The sequence below is a fragment of the Acomys minous genome (assembly GCF_964271855.1).
Source record: "Acomys minous genome assembly, chromosome: 5".
Taxonomy (NCBI): Eukaryota; Metazoa; Chordata; class Mammalia; order Rodentia; family Muridae; genus Acomys; species Acomys minous.
Window position 1 is genome coordinate 99,353,283 of NC_140494.1, and position 19,262 is coordinate 99,372,544.

Sequence of the window (19,262 nt, forward strand, 5' to 3'; positions counted from 1 at the left end):
CCAGTCCAAATTTAACAAGCTGTACTATAGAGAACCTCACTGCGAATTCAGAACTCTTTGATTTCTTAAAGTGTTTATAGAGGATATGTTTACTAGAACTCTGTATCTTACACATTCACCTACACATGTCTAAGAAAGGAAGGAAGGAAGGAAGGAAGGAAGGAAGGAAGGAAGGAAGGAAGAAAGAAAGAAAGAAAGAGAAAACCAACCTTTATTATGTTAAAAAGAGGAGTAAAAGTCTTTCATATTGTACGTTTTAGTATCATGTAAGATCAGGCATGTTCATGATAGTATGATACTAAAGTATTATTTTCTGTTTCCACAGAAATCGGCAAAGAATGGGCTCTGGGAATCATTCTGCAGCAGTTGTGTTTGTCTTGGTGGGATTAACACAGCAGCCAGAGCTCCTACTGCTCCTCTTCCTTCTGTTCCTGGGCATCTATATGGTGACAGTGGTGGGGAACCTGGGCATGATCCTGCTCATCACAGTCAGCCCAGTGCTGCACACTCCCATGTACTATTTCCTCAGCAGCTTATCCTTTGTTGATCTCTGCTATTCCACTGTTATTACACCCAGAATGCTGGTAAACTTCCTTGGGAAGAAAAATTTGATTTCCTATTCTGAGTGCATGGCCCAGTTCTTTTTCTTTGCAATCTTTGTGGTGGCTGAAGGTTACCTCCTGACTGCCATGGCATATGATCGCTATGTGGCCATCTGCAAACCATTGCTCTATAATGTGATCATGTCCTCTAGACTCTGTACACTGTTAGTGCTAATTGCCTTCTTCCTAAGCTTTTTGTGTGCTGTGATACACACAAGTGCTATGCTGAAACTGAGCTTCTGTAAATCTCACATCATAAGCCATTACTTCTGTGATGCTCTCCTTCTCCTCAACCTCTCCTGTTCTAACACACACCTCAATGAGCTTCTGGTATTCATCATTGGAGGGCTCAACACCTTGGTACCCACCCTAGCTGTTGCCATCTCCTATGTCTTCATCTTCTGTAGCATCCTTCACATCAAGTCATCAAAGGGCAGATCCAAAGCATTTGGAACTTGCAGCTCTCATCTCATGGCTGTGGGGATCTTCTTTGGGTCTATCACCTTCATGTATTTAAAGCCTTCTTCAAGTGAGTCTCTAGAACAAGAAAAGGTGTCCTCTGTGTTCTATACCATAGTAATCCCCATGCTGAACCCATTAATGTATAGTTTGAGGAACAAAGATGTGAAGAAAGCATTGGACAGATTCTTGGGGGGAAGATAAGTCTGTCTTTTGGCAAATGATAGATGGAAGAATTAAATTGTCCTCATGAAAATATATTCTATTTATCATTTTTTATCCATTGAAGTATATAGCATATCTATGTTTGTGGTACTGGGTTAATCCACAAGTATCCTGTAGTTTAGGCAAGCACTATGCCATGGGCATACATCCATTGTCAATATTTTAAAAAATGCTTTACCATGTATCATTGTTTCAGTTTGTCCAACAAAATGGAAAATGATTTTGTTAAGAAGGTATTAGTACTTTGACAAAAAACTTAACTTTTTCTGTTGTATAAATGAAATGATACTTCAGATTTTTCTCTAACCTGAGTCTTCTCTTTCCAATATTCTTTATTTGACTATTGAAACCTTTCTAAGCCTGTATTTGAGCAATAGAGGATGTGGTCCCCTGAATGCTTACATGATCCCTGAATAACTCTGAGTGGTTCTGTCTTGTGTGTGCTCAGCTTTTTTTAATTCATGATTACAGTGACTCTGTCATATTTGCATGAGATAATTTTACTGTTTTTCTCCCTATGTTCTAGCTCTTATATTCCTTCCTTCTCCCTCATGTGCAATGTTTTCTAGTCCTTATAAATGGGACAGAGTACAAATGACTGATTAGGCTTCAGGTCTTATCTATAACTTATTCTCAGCATCTTAGGTAGCCATGAGTCTCTATTTACTGCTGCTCAGTGTATATGGGAACTGCTCTCACTAGTGTTGAAAATACATTTAAGCAAAGGGTATAAGGAAGTTTGCAATTGTGTCTATTTATTAAATTATTAGTGGTAATTTCCATCTAAATACTACTGTTGGATACTGGGAGTTGAGTAAAAGTTGTCTTCATTTGTGACGCCATTGTGCCTATGAGACTCCAACATATAATTCTATTCCCAAGGACCCAGATGTTGCTGATCGTACCCAAGCCACATAAACATGTATAGACAATGTGAAAAGGGGATGAATAAGGGAAGGAGATTGTATAAAAAGAAGAAGGGAAATGAGAAAGGCTGGAGTTAAGAACAATAAAAACTCAAAATGTATGATATACATGTATAAAACATTTAAAGTAAAAATTTTATTCTTTAAAAAGAAAACCTGCAATGTGACAGGTAATGGCTACCCACTAATATTGGATGTTTATAAACATGGAACTGGATTGTAGGTCCATTAATTAGTGTCTGAGAGGACAAGACAAATGCACAAGAAATTCAAGAGAAACACAGTTATTGAAAACATGGTAGCAAAAGCCAAAATAAAAACAGGCAGTTTCAGTCTGCAGCATCTGCTGAAAGTCATGTAACTTTTTTTCTATTCAGAATATTCAAGATCTTTGATTTCTATTTCATCCTGACTCTCATGGGTCAATTTCTCCTTATACAAGTGAAGGAAGTGTGTACCCAGCCTGTCATGATTTACTATTGCATAAAGTGGTATTCAATTAGCTGTGATATAAGATATCTCCTGGGTGTGTGAGAATGAGGAAAAACAGTTATTTTTAATTACAGACAATATGACAGCTTACTCTCAAATCCCTGGAGAATAAGTGATAAAACTGATCTAAGAGTTAGTGGATAAAGAAGTAGTAGAGTAATAAGAATTAAAGAAATAGTTGTAAACCAGGCATGGTGGCACATGGCTTTAATCCCAGCACTCAGAGGCAGAGGCAGGCAGATCACTGTGAGTTCGAGGCCAGCCTGGTCTACAGAGTGAGTCCAGGACAGCCAAGGATACACAGAGAAACCCTGTCTCGAAAAAACAACAACACCAAAAAAAAAAAATAGTTGTAGAGGTAAGAGCATAGGTCAGGCAAAGGAAATGAAATCATGTAATTAATTTACCAACTGTACAGATATATTCCTTAATGATAAATAATGTATTAGTTCCCTTTGAGTAATTAGTCTTTGATCTTCAAGTCTTTAAAGTAGTGGTGATATCTGTGCTATACACTGCACAGAATGGAATAGCTTTTGAAGGAGCTATACTGTTATTAAAACACAAGAATCAAAACCATGCTCTATCAGTCTTTAGAGACACTTGGAACATCCGTTAGCACTTTTATCAGAGAAGATTCTACTCCTTTGTTTCTCAAACTATAGCTCAGTCTTCAGTATAGCGGAGAGTAGACTATTCAAGAGCAGAACGGCTGCATTAAGCCAGGGATTGGGGATGGGCTGGAGGTACATGAGGACCACTGGCATAAAGGCGAGGAGGATGGCGGTGAGGTGGGCACTGCAGGTGGAGAAGGCTCTATGCCGCCCCTCAGCAGAGCGGATCTGCAGAATGGAGCAGAGGATGCAGCTGTAGGAGGTAAGGATGAGGAGGAAGCAGCTGAGAGGCATCAGGCCCACACTGATGAGCCCTACCATCTCTAGAACTGATGTGTCCGCACAAGCCAGTTTTAGCATGACAGGAATATCACAGAAGTAATAGTCTACCTCATTAGGACCGCAGTAGGGCAACTGGAAGGTGAGAGTGGTCAGAAAGGTAGCCTGAATACAGCCAAGAAGTGATGTCCATCCAGGATGTGCCATCCAGGATGGCACAAATTTTGTTACAGTTTGTGTTTACTAAGTACCTTAGAGGGTGGCATATAGCAACAATGTGATCATAGGTCATCACTGTGTACAGGAAACACTCAGTACTACCCATAAAATGATAGAAGAAGAGCCAGCATACAAAGCCTACATAGGAGGGGGTTCTGTGATTTTCTGAGAGGTAGGACAGCACTTTGGTGAAATCACAGAGGGAAAAATATATCACACACTGAGAGCTGGCACAGGAAAAAGTACATGGGTGTGTGAAGTGGAGTAGAGGAGACAATTCCAAGGAATAAGAACAAGTTCTCCAGGGTGAAGACGTAGAAAGGCCAAAACAGGACAGACATCATAATTTCCAGACCCTCTGTGTGCAGGGTGCCCAGCAAGAGAAACTGAATCACCAACGAGAGATTCTCCATTGCTTTGAGAGTGGCTAACTTCAAGCCAGAACACAGACCTCTAACACAAACACTGAAATCTAACTAAGGTTTTCTCTCCCAAATATACTGGTTTTATGTTTATCAATCACCCTTATGTAATAGGAGCAGAACTACGTTGGGAGGAAAGAAAGGTAAAGGACTGGTTTAATTATATTATAATCTGAGAGATAAAATACAGTAGGACTATCTCAGACCTGCCTGTGACATAAATAATGACACAGAGCTCTTTAATATTTTAAAACTTGGGCTCTTTCCTGAGCAGTCTCATGGCTAGTCTAAATTTAACCCATCTAAATAGCCTATGTTCAGCCACGTGGCTAGCTCTACCTCTATAATCTGGTCTTGTCTTTCCATTTTCCTTTGTGTCTGTTGGCTGAATCTCCTACCTCTGACTCTTCTCCCTGAATCCTTTGCTTTGGTCAGAAGATCTGCCGCCCACTTCCTACCCAAATACTGGCTGTCTCCTCCTAATTATACCCAACCCGAAACAAGTCTAAATTCCCTTAATCAGAAGAGAAAGGGACAAATATTTACAAAATGTTTGTAATGGTCCAGTGGTGGACCGTAGAAATAACAGTGCCAAGATCTGGCTAGTATTTAGCTCTCTACTGATACGGCATTAACAACTGAATATACAGAGACACACCTTCACAGAGGGTATTCCAACATCTCCTCCCTTTAGTTCAATAAATGTTTTTTCTCTAATATCAATAAATTATATACAGTAAGAACAATTATGAGCTAGGCGTGGTGGCACACACCTTTAATCCCAGCACTTGGGAGGCAGAGGCAGGCCTGGTCCAGGACAGGTAAGGGGGTTAACACGGAGAGACCCTGTCTCAAAAAAACAAAACAAAACAAAAAAAACCAAACAAATAAAGAACAATTATGAGAACTATCAGATAAGAATTACCTTTACAAATCCATTTATTTGGCAGCTTTGGAGAACGTACTACACTACCTATCGTATCTTGATGAGTCCAAAGTTTAGTACCTAAACCACTTTCGATAATCACTTTAGATTTTATAAATTCTAACATTCACATGGAAAAACATTCATGTGGAAAAACAAAAAGCCCAGAACAGCTAAGATAATCTTACATTATAAAAAATCTTCTGAAGATATCTTCATCCCTGATCTCACTTTGTACTATAGAGCAATAGTAACAAAAATTGAGTAGTATTGGCATAGAAACAGACTGGTGATTATAGAATTGAATCAAAGACCCTGATATGAACCTGCACACCTATGGACAATTGATTTTTTACAAAGAAGGCAAAACCATACAATGGGGAAAAAAGCATCTTCAACAAGTGCTACTGGGCTAAGTGAATGTCTACATATAGAAAAATGCAACCAGACCCTTATTTATCACCATGCACAAAACTAAAGCAAGTGGATTAAAGATCACAACATAAAACCAGATACACTAAATCAATTGGAATAAACAGTGGGGAAGAGCTATAAGCTCATTGGCACAGGAGACAACTTCCTAAACAGGATGCCAACAGCTCAGGCTTTAAGATCAACAATTAATAAATGGGACCTCATGAAACTTAAAGGCTTCTGTAAGGCAAAAGACACTGTCAAAAGAACAAAACAACAGCCTACAGACTGGGAAAAGATATTTCCTGACCCTACATCTGATACAGGGCTAATATCCAAGATATATAAAGAACTCAAGAAAGTAAACAACACAGAACCAAATAATTCAATTTAAAAATGGGGTACAGAAATAAACAGAAAATTTCAACAGAAGAATAATGAATGGCTGAGAAACACTTAAAGAAATGTTCAGTGTCCTTAGTCACCAGGGAAATGCAAATCAAAACTACTCAGATTTCATCTTATACCTGTCAGAATGGCTAAGAGCTAAAACTCAAGGGACAGTATATGATATCAAAGAGGTGGAGAAAGGGAAACATTCCTCCATTGGTGGTGGGAGTGCAAACTAGTACAACCACTATGAAAATCAACCTGGAGCTTTCTCAGAAAATTGGGAATATTTCTACATCAAGACCCAGCAATACTTCTCCTGGACATATACCTCAAAAATGTTCTACCATACAACAAGGACAATTGTTCAATTATGTTCATAGCAGCTTTATTCATAATGATCAGTATCTGGTAACAATCTAGGTGTCAACCAAAGAATGAATAGAGAAATTGTGGCACATTTATACAACAGAATACCACTCAGTCATTAAAAGCAAGAAAATGTTGAGTTTGCAGGCAAACGAATGGAACTAGAAAAGATCGTCCTGAGTGAGGTAACCCAGACCCAGAAAGACAGGCATGGTATACCCTCACTTATAAGCAGATATTAGCCACATAATACAGGATAACCACAGTACAATACACAAACCTAATGAAGCTATATTACAAGGAGGACCCTAGGAAGAATGCTTAATTCTCATTCATAAGGACAAATAGAATAGACATCCAAAGCTGTTGAAGAGAAAGAACAGGGCAGGGAGCCTATCATAGAGGTCCTCTGAAAGACTTTACCCAGCAGGGGATTGAAACAGATGCTGAGACTCACAGCCAAACTTCAGGGTGGAGCACAAGGAATCTTTTAGAGGAGTTGGGGAATAAAAGCACTCGAATGCAATGGGAGTTCCACATGGAGACCAGTGGAACCAACAAATCCAGGCAGGGTAGGGGTTCTGCAGAGACACACCATCATGCACCATTCATAGTGAGAACCCTCCGCTCAGATGTAGTAGATTAGGCAGCACAGTCTCCTTGTGGGTCCTATAATATAGGGAGTAGGGACTACTTATGACATGGACTGTGATGCCTACTTGTGGATCACTTCCCCTGGCAGGGCAGCCTTGCCGGGCCACAGAAGAAGAGAATGCAGACAGTCCAGATGAGACTTGATAGGCTGAGGTCAGATGATAGGGGAGGAGGTCTTCTCCTTTTTTGAAGGCTAGTAGATAGGGGAGGAGGGATGAAGGAGTGGAGGGACCAGGAGGCTACAAGGTAGGGGGCTATAGTCGGGATGTAAAGTGAACAAATTAAAAATTATATATAAAATGAGAAATCCAAATGCCACAGGATATAAATCACTAGTTTTACCTTATTTATTAGAGAAAAATAATTTATTCTTATATAAAAATGTGTATCAAAGAAAATACTTCTAGCTCAATCCATTTATCCACAAATTTCAGGAATTCCTTGTTTTTAATAGCTGAATAGTATTCCATAGTGTATATGTACCACAGTTTCTTTATCCATTCTTCTATTGAGGGACACTTAGGCTGTTTCCATGTTCTGGCTATTATGAATAAGGCTGCTATGAACATGGTTGAGCAAATTTTCTTGCTGTGTGCTGGAGCATCTTCTGGGTATATTCCAAGGAGTGGAATAGCTGGATCTTGAGGAAGCCCTATTCCCATTTTTCTGAGATAGCACCAGATAGATTTCCAAAGTGGTTGTACTAGTTTGCATTCCCACCAGCAATGAAGGAGTGTTCCTCTCTCCCCACATCCTCGCCAGCATGTGGTGTCGCTTGAATTTTTGATCTTAGCCATTCTGATGGGTGTAAGATGGAATCTCAGAGTTGTTTTGATTTGCATTTCCCTGATGATTAAGGAGGTTGAGCATTTCTTTAAGTGTTTCTCAGCCATTTGATATTCTTCATTTGAGAATTCTCTCTTTAGTTCCAAGCCCCATTTCTCAATTGGGTTATTTGGTTTGGTGGTGTTTAATTTCTTGAGTTCTTTATATATTTTGGATATTAGACCTTTGTCAGATGTAGGGTTGGTGAAGATCTTTTCCCAGTCTGTAGGCTGTCGCTTTGTTCTCTTGACAGTGGGACTCTAGATGAGAAAATCATGGGAGAATGGCAAAGTAGAAGGATCCAGAGGGTCCTAGAAGCCTACAAGTAGAACATTATGATAGGCAGATTTGGGCCCAGGGGTCCTGCTCAAACTAAGGCACCAGCCAAGAACAATACAGGCGGTAAACCTTAAACCCCTACCAAGGTCCAGACAATGGACAGAACACTCTCCACAGTAGAGTGGAGGGTGGGATATTACTTTCTCACATACTCTGGTGTCTCACCTTTGACCATGTCCCCTGGAGGGGGAGACCTGGTGGCACTCAGAGGAAGGACAGCAGGTTACCAAGAAGAGACTTGATAACCTATGAACATATACAGGGGGAGGTAATCCCCCTCAGGAACAGTCATAGGGGAGGGGAATAAGGGGAAAGCGGGAGGGAGGGAAGAATAGGAGGATACAAGGGATGGGATAACCATTGAGATGTAACAAGAATAAATTAATAAAGGAGAAAAAAAATTTCCAAAAAAAAAAAGAAAAGAAAATACTTCTGTGCTATTCTTAATTAAAACCTTTTCCAGAAAAATTTAACATTTTAAAAATGACTATTTAGAAGTTTCCTCCAGAAGCTTCCTCCTTTTAGATGTCATTTACTCAGTGACTAAGTGGTAAAGTATAATTAGAGAAATGAAATAAATATAAAACACTTTTTCTTCTAGAACCAATGTGGATTCTTTGCCAGACCTGAGGATTACACTCAGTGTCTAAGTTTGCTAGGTCAGTGCTTTATCACTGAGCTATATCCCAGGCCCTGGGTTTTTGAGATAGTTCATCAATTCAGATTGATATGTAACACACTATGATACTTTTGTTGATGATGTTCAACCCAATTCCTACAAGAACACTGAAGTGGAGATATCTGCCACTTTATGTAGTATGCATTTTGTTTTGTATTGTAAAGGTAACTTAAGTCATCTTCTTTGGTACTTAGATAAATCCAGAGTCTCAGCCTTGGGATCTGAGGTTTGATGTTTGTACAGTGATGTTCATGGAATGTCTATGCTATGAAGTCTAGAACACCTTCATTGTCCACTCAACCATTTATTTTATATTCCCTTTGGATTTTTCATGTTATAGTCATTGATAGACCTGAGGACTAATTAGATTTAAGTTTACTGTAGAGGAATTTTAAACCAGCAACATAGCTGTTCCAGCAAGGGATCACATGCAAGGACCTTGTAGGTCTAGGTGATCTGGCTTGAATGCAGAAATGCCACATACCTTTAATCTCTCTGGCTGGAATATAAACACATCTTTAGTACACACTTTTATTCTCAAACATAATGTCCAGTTGAGGGAGAGAGAAAGTGACAACTCAGAGAACTCTGTCAGAATGAGTTAGAGATAGGATATGCCCAACTCTCAAAGAGGACAGATTGCAAAGACAGCCAACTTAAGAGTGTCGTGCATTGTGTAAAGGTTACCTTTGTGTTACTCAAATGTTGATTTCTGTATCATCAGGTGTGTCTGGCAGTCTGGTCCTCGGGATCAAAGGTCCCATGGGCCCATTTCTTGCTCAGAGGCCAATTAGAGAGCACTGGGTAAAGCTCCAGGCTTGGTTTCCAGTCTCACCTGGAGCAGGGGAAAATGAGCTTTTTGAGGAATGTCACAGTTATTGCTCTTTTAGAATGAGACTACAGGTCTCAGATGGCAGTGGAGACCTGGGAGCCTCCTAAGCCTGTGATGACACCAAAAGTTTTACAGCTTCTTGTTTTAGCTGTTGTGCTAAGGAAAGCAGAGGGAGAAAGCAGATATCTGAACCTCTGTCAGGCAGGTCTGGGAAGATGCAGGTCAGTCAGTGCTTCACAAAGGGCAGCACATTGGCCCCAGTGGCTGCAAAGGCAGTTCTGAAGGAATTAATTGTGGGTCCCCACCCCCTAACGGGGTTCCTAGCCAAGTGGAAGAGTAGGTCCCTTTAAGAAAGAGCAAAACACTAAGAATGTAACATTTATGTAATTCCTGGTTGTTTCATGGTTCTTCTTACTGTGTGTAGTTTATTGTATATCTGTGTGATAATATAAATGTATACATAAAAATATTTAATAAAAAGGAAAGAAAGAAAGAGCAGGGTAACTAGAGCCTCAGGCACAATCCTACAAAAAAGAAACTTCCCATTGCTAAAGAGCAACCCAGAGGTAGGGTGGAAGGTTAACCCATTCTTGTCCTGTGGTACTTGTGAAAACTCATGACTTGGATGGTCCATTGCTCCTTTCAAACACTGCTGCTAGGAATCCCTCCAGCTTCTAAGGGCCCGGAGGGGACATTGGACAGAGTTGCTGACACAGGGTGTGTGGGTTGAGTACAGGTGTGTGGCAAAACTATGGAGGCACACAAAGACCTCTGGGGCTCCACAGAATGAGCACTTCTCTATCTATGGATGCACAGACACTGCAGTCTCTCTGCAGACATGTGAATGCTTCCTGCATGCTGCTGCTCCTTCCAGTCTGGCTGGTCCTCGCAGGTGCCCTGGCCCTTTAAGGCTTGGTTCACATAGTCAGACAATGGTTACAAGCACATGGAAAGCCAGGTCTAGACGGAGAAAACCTCTGAACAAGTACAGAATTCTTTAAAAGGTGCTTAGGTGCTATGAAAGAAAAGAAAGTGGGTATAGACATGCATAGAAAAAAATAACTTAAAAATAATGAAGTAAAGTCCTTAAAGAGAGTCAAGTAATATAAAAAGGATAAGCTGGATAAGGATGGGAAAGAGTTTAGAGAAATGTAAATGTAAAAAAAAATTAAAGTAGAAAACGAGAAAAGAGAAATAATTAAATATGCATAAAATAGTAAAGTATAAAAAAGAGAGAGAGAAAAATAAATAAAAATGTTCTACAAATGTACATGATAAAATGAAACCTCTAAAGGAAGGGGAGCATTGTAGAGTTTGAAAAAATATTTTCTGTATAAAAAAAGAAAAATACAATGACAGAGGGCATGTGGATACTGCATAATTTTGTTTGTTTATCAGCATAAAATAGTTTTCTTCTCATTAAAGATTACAATTTTAGATATGCTCTTTAAGAAAGATCAGAATAAAACAGACTTAGAGAAGAAAATAGATGGAAAAATGAAATGCCAGATTGGAGATGATAAAAAAGAGATCGAAGAATCCTTTGTTTCAGAAAAAAAGAGCTTCAAAAGAAGCTAATCCGAGAGCCTGAAGTGAATGTGCACGCCTTTAATCCCATCACTTAGGAGGCAGAGGAAGGCAGATCTCTGAGTTCAAGGCCAGCCTGGTCTACAAGGTGAGGCCAGAACAGCCAAGGCTACACAGAGAAACCTTGTCTCAAAAAGCAAAACAAAACAACAAAAAATCCAATCCAATCCAAACCCTATAGCACCACCTTGCCATGAAATAAGAGAATTGAATCCCACAGAAATTCTAGGTAAAAAAGCTTCGGCTATGGACCAACAAAATCATACTAGATACTATATTTATATGTTCAAAGATCACTTGATAGGTGAAAGACAATATACTGAGTTAAGAATATTAACTTTAAGGATGTCACCTTAGATCATGTCATAAATACTTTTGTATTTCACTTTGTTGAGTTTGGAAAATTAAAATATGTGTATCATATCATTGATAGATTGAAAATTCCAATGAGCTTTTGCCTTGAATTCTGAAAAAGGTGATTCTGATATTGCATATTTATTGGATGTGTTGGCTATCTTAGAAATGCCTTTGCAGATTGAAGCTGGTGATGATCTGGCATATGTATCTAGTAAAGTACATGTTTTTAGACATTATGGCATAGAAAATATTAAATATATCTTATAGTCCTACAAATATAGCAGTTGTGCAGATATCTAAAAGGACTTTAAAAGAAATATTCATATGACAGAATGGAGATATGGGATCTCCCAGAGATAGATTAAATAATGCTTTATTGAGTTTACATTTTTAAATTGTCAATGAGACAAGTAGCACAGCTGCTTAAAAACACTGGATTTTGGAAAGGACTGCTAAATTTTATTAGTCTATAAATGTCTTAGCTTTAATTTCTTTTTTAAATTCCTCCCTCACCCAGTGTTCATTGAGTAGAGAGTTGTTCAGTTTCCCTGGGTTTGGAGGCTTTCTATTGTAGTTGAAGTACAGCTTCAACCCATGGCAGTCTAATAAAATGAAAGGAGTTATTTCATTTTCTTATATCTGTTAAATCTTGCTTTATGACTATGTGGTCAGTTTTGTAGAAGTGCTGAGAAGGAAGCATATTCTTTTGTGTTTGAGTGAAACATTTTATAGATTTCGGTTAGATCCATTTGATTCATAACATCAGTTATTTTCGTGATTTCTCTATTTAGCTTCCATCTTGATGACCAGGGCTTGTTGTAGGATAGCTGGGCATTGGTGGTACTTTATCACCCTGGTTCTTATGGATTATGTACTTATGCTGGCCTTGAGCCGTTGGATTGTCCATGGTATTGGCTGGATATTCCTGATGCCAGCCGGACTTTTTAGGGAGGCAGGTAGTCTTGAGCCTGACAGTACAGCTCAGGGAACAGCTCACTGCTCAGCTCTTCTGGCTGTGCCTTGGTGAACTTGAATGTTCCTGGGGTCCTTCAGGCCTCCTTGGAAAGGAAGGCTAAGCTGGGAGCCTAACACTGTATCTTTGGGGAAACTATGCAGCTCACCTCTGCTGGCTGTGTGACAGGTGGACCAGGCAGTCACAGGACTGATGGGAAGGGCTCTAAGCTGGATGTTCCTTTGGCACAGCAGGCTTCATTGTGACAGCCTGCAATGGAGCTTATGGAACAGCCTGCTGCTTATCTCTGCTTGCTGTGCCCCAGGTGGACCTGAATGTTCCTGGGTCCTCTGGGTCTCCTTAGAAAGGAAGGCAAGTCTTGAGTCTGACAATATCTCTCAGGGGTCAGAGTAAAACTCACTTCTGCTGACTGTGCCCCAAGGCAGGCAGGGAATTGGTGGATGGGAGGGGGGAAGGTAGAGAAGTCACTGTATCAAATCCTAAAGATAATGACACTCAGATAAAATAATTTAATACTACCTGGTATTATGCTGAGACAAGAAATAAGAGTTATTTAGATTTCTGTTCTGTAATGTAGACAATACTTCAGCATAATCATAGTTTTAAAATTGATGGTCTTGTAAGCTTTTTTTTCCTTCAGGTTCACTCAGGTAATTAAGTTTTATTGCTTCTCAAGTCTCCAATGGGGTTGAAGATCAGATAGTTTAGCCATACAATTAAACTTAGTTGTTTAGTGGTTAAGATGTTTTTAGGTTTAGATAGATGTTTATGTTAATAGAGATGAGAGATGATAGATATTGATTTTCATTCAAAGTTTTAGACTCACCAAGATAGGAATGATATTTTCTTCTAGCTTGCAAAAATACAAATAGCCAAATCACTATGAATGTAACATTTAAATAATTCCTGATTGTTTTGTGATTCTTCTTGCTATATGTAGTTTACTATATTTATGTGTAATAATATAAATGTATGTGTTCAAAAAGAAATATAATAATAAAATATTAAAAAAGAAAAATGTGGTCTTTATCTATCTCTTGTATAAAGTCAGAGATTGAGATTTACAAATGTTTGGGATCTTTCAATACAAAAGAGCAGGACATTAATTCAGAATTACCATTTTCTTTAGAAGCAGTGTTGTTGTTTTTTTCCTCCTTTATTAATTTATTCTTGTTACATCTCAATGGTTATCCCATCCCTTGTATCCTCCTATTCTTCCCTCCCTCCCATTTTCCCCTTATTCCCCTCCCCTATGACTGTTCCTGAGGGGGATTACCTCCCCCTCTATATGATCATAGGGTATCAAGTCTCTTCTTGGTAACCTGCTGTCCTTCCTCTGATTGCCACCAGGTCTCCCTGTCCAGGGGACATGGTCAAAGGTGAGGCACCAGAGTATGTGAGAAAGTAATATCCCACTCTCAACTACAATACAGGCAGTGTTGTTTTTCTGCAGAGAGCAAAGGTGAAGAACAGGTCACAAGCCCAGTTCTAAGCCTTCTAGACAGAAGCCTAAGCATTAGCATTATGCTTTCAAGTGCTTTCCTGCTTTTCCTGTTTTGATCTGCAAGTATCTTAAAGGATACTCCAAATCTACTACCAACTTATTGTTGTCTTTCATACTTGGGAAGCAAAAAACCTCTATCAGTTTCTGCTTTAGCACAGTCCTAAAGGTGTATATCCTAAATCGCACACCATCTTAACTGCTTATGAGTGCAGAGTGTCCACAATATTTGAGTCTGATTTTGATTCCTTGGAGAAGAACTCATCTTTTCAAAGGTTTGAGAAAAAACCAAATTACCTCCATGTTTTGTAGCGTTTGTGTATGAACTCTCAAAAGCCCTCAAAAGCAAAACTAACTTTCAATAAATCCATGAAATTTTCATTTCCTTCAGGGCAAAATCTACCTTATGAGAATTGTTTTGTCTTTCTACTGAGGAATTATGGATTTCCTTCCTGTTCAGTAGTGTGGAAGATTAGCCTTGGCATTTGAGAGATTACCTGTAGCTTTGAGGGACATCTAGTCTACAGTTACATGATTGCTGGTGGAAAACTAGTGAGCATAGCACACTTTCAGGTCTTTTTCCATTATGTTTTTATACTATTGCTACCCAAGATAAATTTTATAGTTGAAATTAACCATCTTATTTTTCCTCTTAGTAAATCCAAAGTTAGAAAAAAAAAATCTGAAGCTGGGCGTGGTGGTGCACGCCTGTAATCCCAGCACTCAGGAGGCAGAGGCAGGCAGTTCGCTGTGAGTTCGAGGACAGCCTGGTCTACAAAGCGAGTCCAGGACAGTCAGGGTGACACAGAGAAACCCTGTCTCTAAAAACCAAGCAAAAAAGAAAACAAACTCTTGATATCTTATGAGTCTGATGTTTTACTCTAAATATTTTAAAAGAATACTTAGGTTCATAATATAACCATGACTAATAATCAATACGCCATCTTTTTTATAGAGTACCCTTCAAAGCAACTTTATCTGAATGAATCAGGATTCTGAAACACACTCATTTATCTTTCAAAAAAAATTACTCAGGCCTTCTCGCTATGTATCCCTGCGTTACACAACCGCACTTTTTTGAAGCACTATGATGAATAAGCTTCATTCCCTTGGCCCTTCAGCATCTGCAGGTAATTACTGCTCAGTCTGTTTCATGTTTCTGTTGACTGAAATGTTATTAATTCTGTGTACTGAGGAAACAGAAGTGTTGTTAAGATTCATCTCCCTCATTTTTATTGTGGAAGCAGAAACACCCAATGCTTGGGTTGAAACGCTACATCTTAGATGTCTAATCTATGCCTCCCCCTCCCGCTCAGTTCTGTTTTTCCCTTTGATGAGTATGCAGTGTCCTCCCCCATCTCTTTTGATTAGTTTTGGTTGAGAGTCTATTTTTATTAGATCCTAGAATGGCTACTCCAGCTTGATTCTTGGGTCTCTTACCTTTTGCTTTGTATCTGTTTGGTGCAGCTCAAGTAATTATTAATGCATCTGTAGTGTTCAATGCTGATTTGGGGAGCAGTGAAATGGATTAAAAAAAAAAGATGTTCTCTAATGCCTCAGCCACTCCCCGCAGGCTTCATTTGTATTTAAAAAAAAGGCTGCAGCTGTTTCTAATATTATGGGAATTCACTGAGATTTACATGATTTTTATTTTATACTGTTAACCAAAAAGATTTATATATTTTCAAAGTACCTTGTAGTTTTATTCTAAAAAATATTCATATTCTAAAAGAATATTGCAATTAGAATTTAGGATCAGTAAGATGAATTTTTAATAAAGTTTGACTTCTCATGTGGAAAATATTAAGCCTAAAACTGATAAAAAAAAAAAAAAAAACATTCTCAAGAGACAGTCATTATCTCCTAGTGCAATTCGTAAAGACTTGAGAAGTGTGATACTGAACAGCCCACCACAAGGATGGGGCTGATCTGTATATGTGTTGTGTTTAGAGAATCTTCAGCTTACATGTCTAATTTCACAGTTTTCTACACTAATATAAAGTACAAGACATGATGATTTAGCAACTGACTGGCACTGAGGCAACTAGACTTCTTATTCAAGGCCAGAAAGCGCCTAGAGAGCCACTGCAGATGACTTCTACTCTTTGTAGTTTGGAAATGAAGTAATGAGCATGGAGATGCAATCTGAGGGGAAAACAGTGTCTCTAAGGAGATACTGTGATCATCACTGTTAATATGTAAACAGACAGTTTCCTGGGAAAAGCTGTCTCTGGATATGAACTAGTCATTGGTATCTTAAAAACACAACAATATCCTCTGTGTTGAATCCCCAGGTTGTTCATCTCATCATAAACGATAACTTTCCCATTGTGTGACTACAGCAGCCTTCTTGGAGACGGCCAGCAAAATGCCTACTTTACTTTCATTTCTGGAAGAGTCTGAGAACCACTCATGGATACAAGCTGTGTCCTGATACTCTCAGCACTGTAGAAGCTAGACAAGTATTTGCCAGCACTTTTCCCTTCTCGTGTTTTGAAATTATCTTCATACAAATCACTTATAAATCAAATAGAATGAGGACTAGCATTGGGTTCTCAAACTATAAAAAAAATCAATAGAGGGTTCCAGGCAAGGTTTTGTTATTTTGCCATTAGCTCCTTAAGAAGAATAGTTTCCCTAGCATTGCACATCCTAATGTAAGCTGTCTCTAAGCAAAAAGGACTGCAATTATTGAAGATATATCACAGACTATACAAGATAATAGCATGGAAATGGCAAACGTGGGATAAAATCATGGTGTCCTGAAAATGAAATCACCCCCTACACATACACCTCTTACATTGAGAAAAACTGAAATTAATCACTGAAATGTATCCTTTATATATGATGAATAGTTCATATATCTTTTGATTATCTCACAAGACTTGTTTTCCAGGCTTTATAATGCTTAGCATGAGTCATCTATGCTCCTGTTGGACAATCTCATCAAACTGAGTTTAAAATGAAAAAGTATATGTAAGGTGTGCTTAAATTTAATAAAATACCATATTAAGAAAACATATGGGAAGTGGAAGACGAGGCAGAAACAGTATCAGAAACAGAGGGGATGGAGAACTCCATCCACTTTAAATCAACAGGATTTGCTCACAGATGAGACTTAGTAGCATTTACAGGGGCTACAGTACTCTGCATCAGATGCTGTACTAAAGGTGGACGCACACTCTCACCCCTAACTCAGAAGCTGTCTCCAAAAGATTACCACTTGCAAATGAAAATTTGGTTTCTCCAAAGGAGCCTCAATAGATAAATAAACTACTATTAAGGTAGACTTAATGCCTGGCAGTAGATGGTACACACACACACACACACACACACACACACACACACACACACACACCACACTCGCAAGCGCACATATACCCTGCAGGTCATTTTCATATGTGTTATGGCTTCTAGTTCAGCATTTTTATGAGATTCTTATGGGTCTCTATGTCTGTTTCTTATACCTCCTCTTGGGCTCTTTTTTCTTCTCTTTGTTTTGTTCTATTCTGATGTGTTAGATTTTGTTGTGTCTTGTTTTACTTTATTTTTTTATTAATCCTTATGGGTCTCTATGTCTGTTTCTTATACCTCCTCTTGGGCTCTTTTTTCTTCTCTTTGTTTTGTTCTATTCTGATGTGTTAGATTTTGTTGTGTCTTGTTTTACTTTATTTTTTTATTAATCCTTAGAAGTGTGTTTGCTTTCTAATGAGAGACAGAAAGAAGTTCAATCCAGATGGGCGGAGATGTGAGGGAGGAACTGAGAGATCAGTGGGAGGGGAAAACCATATTCAGGATATGTGATCTGAGAAAAATATTTTTCAGTAAAAAATTTTTTAGATTCAAAGAATCTGTGTGGTCCAAGCACTTGGACGCTAATGTAAGAGAATGGCAAATTTGAATCTCTGGGCTACACAGCAAGATTTTTACATCAAAAACAAACAAACAACAAGAAAAACAAACGGAGAGAATGCAGTAAGGGGAGGAATTCTCTATATACGGGTGGCGTGACAAATCTATGAATATATTGCTGCAGGGAAATTGTTAAAAGCACACATTATCTGGGCTTGAGACTTGGGAAAGCATGCATACGTCTGACTCAACCATCTGGTGATGACACCTTGAGTGTTTGAACCCTTGTTTACCTCCTGCTCTCAAAGGTAGCAACTCTCTTGGGGCCACTCAGATAAAGTACAAAGTGTTTGTTTATTTTGATTTATGTTTTAAGTTACTCAAAGCTAAACAAAAGAAATTCTTTTATGTATAAAAAAAACAATAAAATGTAAGGTAAAAGCCAGCATCTGACATCTGACTTAATGTTGTATCTTCATAGAGGATTTTTGAAGACATAAGGACTTTATTTACAACCATCATCATCACTCTTGGGACAGATGGGAACCCATGGCAAGATGTCATTCTGGCAGGATGTTCTTAGTTGCTGGGGACTATAGGGAATTTGTGAACTAATCAGTGCTTGTATTTCTAATAAATCCCAAACCTCAGGAGCATCCCATAAAAGCTCAATATCACACTCATGATTGTAGGGACTGGGAAGCTAGATGTGATCTGCTTTTGAACACTGATAAATTAGATGAATATTGATATTTCACATGAGCCAAAAATATCAATTCATCCAGCCCTTGACATAACTTGTGTAAGAAAGGAGAAGGTAATTCTTTGGAAGTCTTAATACTGTTACGTGAAAAAGAAACCAAGCAATTTATAAGAATTTTAGTTTCTGTGGAAAGACCTAGGTAAGTACCCAGTTTCATTCATGACAATAGTATGAGATCTCACAGAGGGACAGTTGGCATGAGACTCATGCTCAGTCACATGCAACATTTCTGCTTTACCTGCAAGATGCAAACGCTCATTTGAACTCTTGTGTATCTCTTCGTTGGCTTTGTTCTTCATCTTTACAGGTAATCTCGAGACTGTATAGCACAAAGCTAGTCACACTAGGCCTTTTTTCATTAGAAGAATGCTTTAGTAAAATACCTTTTCCTTTTTTTCAAATATTTTATATCCCATTTGATAAGCACTGTTGAAGGCAGAAACATCAATTTTCCCTTTTCTCCATTTTCTTTAAGCCTAATTTTCTGCAACTGAAGTAAAATTCTCAGATAAAGTACTCTTAGCTGGAATTGGTCTCTTGCTGTTTTAAGCCTGTCTAGGAAGA

The 19,262-nt window shown here is 38.6% G+C and overlaps 1 protein-coding gene and 1 pseudogene across 2 annotated transcripts in view; one reads left to right on the plus strand and one right to left on the minus strand.

Annotated features, from left to right (window-relative positions):
• Window positions 1-4,229, minus strand: part of LOC311598426 (olfactory receptor 10D1B-like) — a 116,896-nt pseudogene extending 112,667 nt beyond the window's left edge. Inside the window, exon 1 of the transcript in view lies at window positions 3,399-4,229. The product of the transcript in view is annotated as an olfactory receptor 10D1B-like (transcript). The remainder of the gene's footprint in view (window positions 1-3,398) is intronic.
• LOC311598301 (olfactory receptor 8D1-like) lies at window positions 339-1,265 on the plus strand (the record flags this gene model as incomplete). Its single annotated transcript, XM_084783336.1, has 1 exon — window positions 339-1,265. One exon carries the CDS (start codon window positions 339-341, stop codon window positions 1,263-1,265), a length of 927 nt encoding a protein of 308 aa, XP_084639462.1.
• Window positions 4,230-19,262: the final 15,033 nt, after the last annotated feature.